Source organism: Musca autumnalis, unplaced genomic scaffold (genome assembly GCF_047663935.1).
Source record: "Musca autumnalis isolate F117 unplaced genomic scaffold, ASM4766393v1 scaffold_5, whole genome shotgun sequence".
Classification (NCBI taxonomy): domain Eukaryota; kingdom Metazoa; phylum Arthropoda; class Insecta; order Diptera; family Muscidae; genus Musca; species Musca autumnalis.
In genome coordinates, this window is record NW_027412088.1 from 189128991 (window position 1) to 189138810 (window position 9820).

Genomic DNA, 9820 nt, shown 5'->3' on the forward strand with positions numbered 1-9820 from the left:
ACCCTTTCCTTTGGAAAGGTTCTTAAGAAGCACCCTTTTCTTTGGAAAGGTTCTTAAGAAGCACCCTTTCCTTTGGAAAGATTCTTAAGAAGCACCCTTTCCTTTGGAAAGATTCTTAAGAAGCACCCTTTCCTTTGGAAAGGTTCTTAAGAAGCACCCTTTCCTTTGGAAAGGTTCTTAAGAAGCACCCTTTTCTTTGGAAAGGTTCTTAAGAAGCACCCTTTCCTTTGGAAAGGTTCTTAAGAAGCACCCTTTCCTTTGGAAAGGTTCTTAAGAAGCACCCTTTCCTTTGGAAAGGTTGTTAAGAAGCACCCTTTCGTTTGGAAAGGTTGTTAAGAAGAACCCTTTCCTTTGGAAAGGTTGTTAAGAACCACCCTTTCCTTTGGAAAGGTTGTTAAGAAGCACCCTTTCCTTTGGAAAGGTTGTTAAGATGCACCCTTTCCTTTGGAAAGGTTCTTAAGAAGTACCCTTTCCTTTGGAAAGGTTGATAAGATGCACCCTTTCCTTTGGAAAGGTTCTTAAGAAGCACCCTTTCCTTTGGAAAGGTTCTTAAGAAGCACCCTTTCCTTTGGAAAGGTTCTTAAGAAGCACCCTTTCCTTTGGAAAGTTCTTAAGAAGCACCCTTTCCTTTGGAAAGGTTCTTAAGAAGCACCCTTTCCTTTGGAATGGGTTTTAAGAAGCACCCTTTCCTTTGAAAACGGTCTTTAGAAGCACCCTTTTCTTTGGACTATAACTATATTTATTTAAAGTTTTATTTAGAAGTTTCCAACCCCTTATCTCTGGAAATATTGGCTCCCCCTAGAAAATGGTATATCATGGTGATCAGCTTCTCAAAGCCTAACCTTTGGTGTATATTTTAAAACAATCGGAGTGGAGCCCCTAAACCTAATTTAATAACAGAAACAAAATTTGATTTGTTTTTGTTTTGTTTTTTATTGATGAACCATTTTTTTGTTCTTCTTCTTCTTTTCTTTCTTTAAACATAAATATAAATTAATACAATTTTATAAATACAATTTTATTTGAGTGGGGTGTGGTGTGTGTGTGTGTGTGGGTGTTTGTGATTTGAATTCCAAATTTAATTCAAAACCAAATCACTTGAGTAGTTTGTAGATATTCGAGTGAAGTGATGCATTTTCTATGTAGCTGCTACAATTATAAGGCATATTTTTATCAACAACAACAATAATAATCATAATTGACTTGAAAACTAGTCGAGCGGTGCAAAAAAATATATACTACTGTCATGTCATGCCATGTCATGTGTGTGTGCTTCGAAGAAATGCATTCTCTACTGTTTATGTGTGCAACACGGCGTTTACTGTTCACAATAGATTTCAAATTCTTTGTAAGCCAACTCCTCACCGCCATATGGAATGTAGCAGCAGCCATGAGAAGGTTGTACCTTACCCACAGTGACAGTACCGTCATGAGTAGCACGACCAACAAACAAGGGTTCACCATCGGCAGTGTTGCCAGCTGGCACAGCGTTTGGTGGAATGTTGCCATCAGTGACTGGAACCCAAATACCATAACCGGCGCACAAAACTTCATATTCACTGTGGCCATGTTCACCACCACCATAGGCAACATAGCAGACACCATGGGAAGGATGTAATTTGCCGGGAACGAGATCGCCTTCATGTTGGGCGCGAGCAATATACAATTGTTCACTGCCATCGAAACCACCCTGCAAGGCTTCGGGGGGAATTTCACCATTGGCAGCGGGAACCCAATTGCCGCTACCACTACCGCCAGTGGGGGCAGAGAAGCCCATGGGGGCATTTACAGCTACGGGAGCAGGTTCTAAAAAAAAACAACAAGAAAAGAAATAAGAATTAAAAAAAATGTTTCACTTTTTAAATTTCATAAAGAATACCAGAAGTCCTTGAATTCCGTTTGGGTGCTCCTCTCGGATTGTTATGAAATTTTTATCTTTGCTAGAGTTTGGTGAGATGATCATAATGGTTCACATTTTTTGGGCTGGAGATACATATTTCTGGAGATATGGGCTTCCAAAGTTCCGAAAACACAGTGATTATGATTTCCCGAGGCCCATATCTCGGTATGTATGGACATCCCCAACAATTCATCATAATATGGACATTAAATTCCACTTCTGCTAAAAATTTCACAACAATCTGTGTGGTGCCCCCTAACCTCAACATAGCCCTCAACTCCCAACTTACCATCAATCAACCAAGTACCGGTGGCACCCCATCCAGTGCAAACACCCACAAAGTTGATGGGGAACAACTCGGGATCTTCATGTGACATAAAAGCAGCAGCTTCACCCTCACGACCAACGGTAATTACATTGTCATACCAACGAATCCAGAAACCACGGAATTCACCAGCATTACAGATATCTGGGGTGGGTACCTCAACTACATCGGGCTTTTTACCATTTTTACGTATAACCGATTTGGAGTTTTCCCAACCACCCAAGAACACCTCATACATGGGTTCACCCTCGGCGGGTTGTGATGTCAAAGCCAAATGGGCATCGTGGGCACAACGCACCTTGAATGTAAAGACCTGTTCCGTAACGGGATGGAATTGATAGGTCAAGGCATCGGGGGTTTCAATTTCTGAAAAGAAAATAAATAATATTGGATTATTAAAAAATGTTAATAAATATTGAAAAATAATCGAATATAAATCAAATCCAGAGACCTCAGGTTTCGTGTATAAATAGGTCTCAGGATCTTCTATATGAAGGCATCAAGACGAACTCAGTGTCTTCTATTAGAAGACCTCATGATCTTTTATAAGAAGACTTCAGACTCTTTTATCAGAAGACCTAAGGGTCTTCTATAAGAGAACTTCAGGGTCTTCTCTTAGAAGAATGTCTTCTATAAGGAGACCTCACGGTCATTTATGAGAAGATATCATAATCTTTTATAAGAATGTCTCATGGTCTTCTGTAAGAAGACCTCAGAATAGTTTATAAGAAAACCTCTGGGTCTTCCATAAGAGAACCTCAGAATATTCTCTTAAGTCTGGCTGAATAGAGTTTACGTTAGGAAATCTCATATTCAGCCTGGCTGAATAGAGTTTACGTTAGGAAATTAAGTATTCAGCCTGGCTGAATAGAGTTTACGTTAGGAAATCTCCTATTCAGCCTGGCTGAATAGAGTTTACGTTAGGAAATCTCCTATTCAGCCTGGCTGAATAGAGTTTACGTTAGGAAATCTCCTATTCAGCCTGGCTGAATAGAGTTTACGTTAGGAAATCTCCTATTCAGCCTGGCTGAATAGAGTTTACGTTAGGAAATCTCCTATTCAGCCTGGCTGAATAGAGTTTACGTTAGGAAATCTCCTATTCAGCCTGGCTGAATAGAGTTTACGTTAGGAAATCTCCTATTCAGCCTGGCTGAATAGAGTTTACGTTAGGAAATCTCCTATTCAGCCTGGCTGAATAGAGTTTACGTTAGGAAATCTCCTATTCAGCCTGGCTGAATAGAGTTTACGTTAGGAAATCTCCTATTCAGCCTGGCTGAATAGAGTTTACGTTAGGAAATCTCCTATTCAGCCTGGCTGAATAGAGTTTACGTTAGGAAATCTCCTATTCAGCCTGGCTGAATAGAGTTTACGTTAGGAAATCTCCTATTCAGCCTGGCTGAATAGAGTTTACGTTAGGAAATCTCCTATTCAGCCTGGCTGAATAGAGTTTACGTTAGGAAATCTCCTATTCAGCCTGGCTGAATAGAGTTTACGTTAGGAAATCTCCTATTCAGCCTGGCTGAATAGAGTTTACGTTAGGAAATCTCCTATTCAGCCTGGCTGAATAGAGTTTACGTTAGGAAATCTCCTATTCAGCCTGGCTGAATAGAGTTTACGTTAGGAAATCTCCTATTCAGCCTGGCTGAATAGAGTTTACGTTAGGAAATCTCCTATTCAGCCTGGCTGAATAGAGTTTACGTTAGGAAATCTCCTATTCAGCCTGGCTGAATAGAGTTTTCGGTTGGGAAATCTCGTATTCAGCCTGGCTGAATAGAGTTTTCGGTTGGGAAATCTCGTATTCAGCCTGGCTGAATAGAGTTTTCGGTTGGGAAATCTCGTATTCAGCCTGGCTGAATAGAGTTTTCGTTAGGAAATCTCGTATTCAGCCTGGCTGAATAGAGTTTTCGTTAGGAAATCTCGTATTCAGCCTGGCTGAATAGAGTTTTCGTTAGGAAATCTCGTATTCAGCCTGGCTGAATAGAGTTTACGTTAGGAAATCTCGTATTCAGCCTGGCTGAATAGAGTTTACGTTAGGAAATCTCGTATTCAGCCTGGCTGAATTGAGTTTACGTTAGGAAATCTCATATTCAGCCTGGCTGAATAGAGTTTACGTTAAGACATCTCGTATTCAGCCTGGCTGAATAGAGTTTACGTTAGGAAATCTCGTATTCAGCCTGGCTGAATAGAGTTTACGTTAGGAAATCTCGTATTCAGCCTGGCTGAATAGAGTTTACGTTAGGAAATCTCGTATTTAGCCTGGCTGAATAGAGTTTACGTTAGGAAATCTCGTATTTAGCCTGGCTGAATAGAGTTTACGTTAGGAAAAGCTCGTATTCAGCCTGGCTGAATAGAGTTTACGTTAGGAAATCTCGTATTCAGCCTGGCTGAATAGAGTTTACGTTAGGAAATCTCTCGTATTCAGTCTCCATAGAAAATTTATTTTCTCTTATTTGTTTCAAAATAACTCTCTTGTGTATTTTTCTGAGCTTGACTTTGTTTTGGAATTTCGAGAATGTGTCACCTGCTATCAAGTAGTGGCTTTATTTGAAATGTATTTTAAAAACAATGTTTGAAATACAACAACTTTTCATTGGCGTTTGTTTTGTTTTTTTGTTTGATTCGCATGAAAAGAAAACTAAACTGGGCAGCATGACATCATGTTTTTTGTATTTTTGTTATTCTTCTTTCATCTCCCAGCAATTTTGTGTTTTTATTGTCTACATCTGACTGAGTGGCTGCCTTATGGGATAGGAGTCGTCTACATTGAAAGTCTCACAATTAAATCAGTAATAGAACAACAAGAAGAAGAATAGAAACTCAATGATCATCGGCAAGGTAAGTGGGATTTGTGCGGTTGGTTGGTTGTGGTATTGGTTTTGAGGTGGGGTGGGGTGGGGTGGTGGTGGCAATCATAATGAGGATGATGATGTTGTTGTTTTAAAAGATTTACTAGAACTCACTTGAAAATTAAATATGAATGGACAATAATTTGAAGATTAACTTGGGCATTAGGTGCAGCATTTTAAAGTACAGTTTCAAGTATTAGGGGTACTTTAAGATAAATTGGATATAATGTGATTTAAATCAATTTGATTTGGCCGGTAGTTACTTTGAAATAATATTAAGGAAATTATGATTTTATGCTGCTAGCCGGTATCTACAATTGAAGATTTTCCAAATTAATAACTTTGCATTGCATATATTGAAAAGTAGGTATGTATGAGACCGCTACAAATTTTGAATGTTATAAAATTTCCACATCATCAACATTCTTTTAAACAATATATTTGTCATCAAAAGATATTTTCCTAGAATTTTGTTTCATTGTTAAGAATTTATTGCTGATTTTCTATTCTTTAAGCAGTATGCACATCCTATAACAAGTATTTTGTTGCTGTTTTTTATTTTCTGCATATTTGTTGTTGTTTTTTTCACTTGGCTCATTGCCACAACTCCACACTCTATTTGGGTCACTTGCAAAATTGTTTCTGTTTTTCGTTTTTTCGCACATCGTCATCATCATCCATCAGTACACCGGTCACATAATAACTTCTTACTGGAAATAACCACCACATACCAGTAGTCCATATCCCATATCCAACCAAATCAAAATGTTTGGCTTTCTTTATTCTTAAATTTTATATATTTTTGCACCTTCTTTCACTTGTTTTGTCTTTTCTATATATGTACATACAATAGATGTGAATATAGAATTTAAATTTTGTTTGAATTTATTCTCTTTGAATATTTATTAACAACAACTTACCAACGGGCATTTTGTTTTAGCTTTTGCGATTTGACTTGCGCTACGAATGTCTTCACACAACGGTTTACTTTGAATGACTGAAACGCCAACGTTTTTGGGGAACAGTCTTTTAAGTTGTTTGTTTGTTTTTTTTGGGGAGACAATGGCATCGACATTTCGTGATTTTCTCATTCTCTCTGTTTCCAAACATTCTCTTAACAAGACACATCTGACTGTCGTGGTGTAGCCATTGGAATTGTTTGGGTTGTCATACGTTTGGCGTTTTTGGGATGATGAGTTTTCTTCTGTAAATTGTATAGCTTCTATTGGGTCTCTACGAGGAGGACCTCAACTTCATCTATAAGAATAACTCATGGTCTTATAAGAAAATACCTCATAATCTTCTATAAAAAGACCTCATGATCATCTTTATGAAGATCTAATGAGCTTCTATAAGAAGGCCACAAGGTCATCAAAAAGAGTACCTCAAGGTCTTCTGTAGAAGGATGGCCTTTTATAAGTCTATTATAAGAAAGTTTCTATAAGAAGAACCCAATATCTCCAAGGTCTTCTTTAAAAAGACCTCATGGTCTTCTATTAGATGACGTATTGGTCGTCTATGAGAATACTTCATGCATTTCTATGAGAACTCGTGACATTTTATAGGAAAACCTTATGGTTTTCTATAAGCAGACGGTCATCTATACATAGGTTAGGTTAGGTTAAAGGACGCGTAGCTGTCATATTGGACAGTCACTTCACTCGGAGACCTTATGGTCCATTGTGTTCATCCTGTAGGGGGTTTGAAAGAGAAGAAATGTATATTACATGGAAAAGAAGAATAGATATCAAAGAAAGAGTTAAACAAGGTAATGGAGTAAAAGAGTATTAATGGTAGAGAAGCCATTGAAAAGGATGTTTTAGATCAGAGTGAGGCAGAGAACATTTTTGGGTCTTTCTTGTGCTCTCAATGAGCGTAAATTTGTTGTTGTTTACAACGTGTTAGCATCTACACAGGCTGTGAGCGATAACAAATTTACGCTCACTTAGAGCAAATGGGCTCTCTTGTGAGTCACAATGCCTCCTCCTGTTTTAGATCATTGATGCTCAAAATAAAAAAGAGAGTAAAGTAGTGAGAGAATCACAAGAAAGTTTGTATCAGCATTCAGTGGTTGCTAGACCTGTGACCAGTAAACATGTGGCGGTTGTGTGCGGTTTTGTTCAGTGTCCCCTCTAAAATTATGCGTATATCCATTGTTATATCTCGATGAGATGTAGTGAATTGAAAGTCGCTGGTTATGATGTACACGTTTATTTAAATTCTAATGACTTAACAATAAAATGTAGGTTAATTACAAAATGGTGACCGGTTGATACAATTGAAAATGTGCGAATGCATTCAAAAGAGATTGTAATGACATTTGACATGTGTTATTGTAAATAATACATATATGCAATGACAGCAAAACAATACAATAATATGCAAGCATGTATTAATGATCAGTGTTTACAACTCGAAATAAGTCACAACAGTTCTCCCCCACTTAAAAAGAACATGTATGTTCCTTAATTATTCTAATGGGGAACATAATCACCAAAATGCTGAGGTCGTCTACGTTGTCTTGTGGAGGTACGACGTCCTGGTGTAGATTCAGCTTCAAACTGCTGGTTTGAGGTTGTTTCAATTTCAACTGATGCTTCGGTTGCCGTTGAATTTGGTGACGTTGTATTACTATGTAGTCTCGTCTCATTTGCTGGAACATCTGGTGGAATGTTTTGTGTCATTAAGAAGTGATGGAATTGTTGTTGCTCACTTCCAGGCGTAAGTTCTGGAACCGAATCAGATCGCTGAGTGTCTGAAGTGTTCGATGGTTGATTATTTATGAAACGGAGCTGATTTATGTGCCGCTTGAAGAGATAACGGTTATCAAGTTTGACGATATAATGAATTTTGCCAAGTTTCTTAAATATAACACCAAATTTCCAAGAAGGCTTATTCCCCGTATAGTATCGTGCTTGAACTCGGTCTCCCTCACTAAGTTCCCTAACTGTACTTTGAGGCGTAGATACATCCGTTAATTTTGATGGCTTCAATGCATCTAATCTAATTCGTATATTCCTTCCCAGGTACATTTCGGAAGGGGTTTTACCATTCTGAAGGGGTGTTGCTCTGTATTTGAATAAAATGTCTCTTACTTTTCTGTAAATAGGTGCTGGGTCCTCTGCCATAGCCACTAAACGCTGCTTAAGTGTTTGGACATTCCTCTCGGCTAGACCATTAGTGGCGGGATGACCCGGGGCAATGAATTTCTGAAAAATACCTGAATTACTGCAGAAATTTTTAAATTCTTCGCTTGTAAATATCGTAGCATTGTCAGAGACCATGACGTCGGGGTATCCATTGCGTGCAAAGATGTTGTTTAACGTCTCGATTGTTGAAGCTGATGTTGGGGCAAATGAACACACGCCCACTTCGGCCCACTTTGATTTGGCATCGACGACAATAAGAAACTGATAGCCTTGGTATGCTCCCGCATAGTCAATATGAATCCGTTGCCAATTGCTTTCGGGCTCCATCCATGGATGAAGGGCGACCTTCGGAGGACTTTTCTTCACTACAGCACATGCAGAGCAGGTTCGCACAAGTTGTTCAATATCCTTATCTATTGAATGCCAGTACACATGTCGCCTCGCCAATTGTTTCATCTTGGTTATACCCAAGTGAGTGTAATGTAATTCGTCTAATACTGCCTTTTGAAGTATTGTTGGCACAACAACCCGTTGTCCTCTGAACAGTATGTCGCGATCGATGGTGAATTCAGAGTCACCAATGTTTGAGTTACGTAGATCATGTATAATTTTAGATAGTTTTGCATCATTCTTTGTTGCGTTTTGTAAAGACTTAAAATTTAATTTAACTGAAGTTATTTGTTGTACTGCTAATGCACAAATTGAATGTACCTCATCATCAATTGAATTTATAATGTTTACAGCTGGTTTAATTGAAGCCCTGGACAGACAATCTACATTAATGTTCTCTTCGCTCTTCTTCGTACTCACTTCATAATCATAACCTGCGAGGAATGCAGCGTATCGTTGAAGGCGAGATGATGTCATTTGCGGCAGTTTTGAATGTTGGTGGAAAATCCTTGATAGCGGCTGATTGTCAGTCACCAGTTTGAAGTGCCGTCCAAATATGTACTCATGGAAATGTTGTACTGAATAAAATATTGCCAACGCCTCTCTATCTAACTGAGAGTAATTTTGTTCTGCTCGGGTGAGAGATCTTGATGCAAAGGCTATAGGCCGTTCCTGCCCGTCAATAATGTGTGATAGCACCCCTGCTATGCCTGTGGGACTAGCGTCACAAGCGAGCTGTACCGGAAGTTCTGGATTATAGGGCATCAACACAAGATCACTGGCAATATTTTTTTTTAATTCTTCGAAAGATTTTTGACATTGTGGTGTCCATTTAAAATTTGAATTTTTGCGCAATAATTGGCGTAATGAAGTTGTAATTGTAGACGCGTTCGGTATAAATCTGGCGTAGTACGTTACCATACCCAAAAAAACGACGTACTTCATCCACATTTCTTGGTTGCGGCATTTGTAATATGGCCTGTACTTTTGAATTTGACTTTCGTACTTTGTTGTGTTGTATAATGTGACCCAAAAATTCTATTTTATTCTCGAAAAATTTGCATTTTGACATATTTAGATGTAGATCGTACTTTTGCAACTGAGACAAACCCAATTTTAAGTTTGCCTTGCACTCACCCAAGGTCTCGCCATGTACGACGATGTCATCAAAATAGGACTCCGTTTTGGGAACATCTCTTAATATTTGATC

General features: G+C 38.5%; 1 protein-coding gene across 1 annotated transcript; it reads right to left on the reverse strand.

Annotated features, from left to right (window-relative positions):
* Nucleotides 1-913: 913 nt before the first annotated feature.
* Nucleotides 914-6149, reverse strand: LOC141404875 (uncharacterized). The gene is made up of 3 exons (XM_073988696.1): nucleotides 5992-6149; nucleotides 2190-2591; nucleotides 914-1806 (listed from the first exon to the last, which is right to left on the reverse strand). The coding sequence occupies exons 1-3, from the start codon at nucleotides 5999-6001 to the stop codon at nucleotides 1319-1321; spliced, it is 900 nt and encodes a 299-aa protein (XP_073844797.1). The 5' UTR covers nucleotides 6002-6149; the 3' UTR covers nucleotides 914-1318.
* Nucleotides 6150-9820: the final 3671 nt, after the last annotated feature.

Coding starts and splice junctions, on each gene's coding strand:
- LOC141404875 (XM_073988696.1), bottom strand. Junction 1,807..2,189: donor CGGTACTTGGTTGATTGATG/GTAAGTTGGGAG, acceptor GTTTTTTTTTAG/AACCTGCTCCCGTAGCTGTA.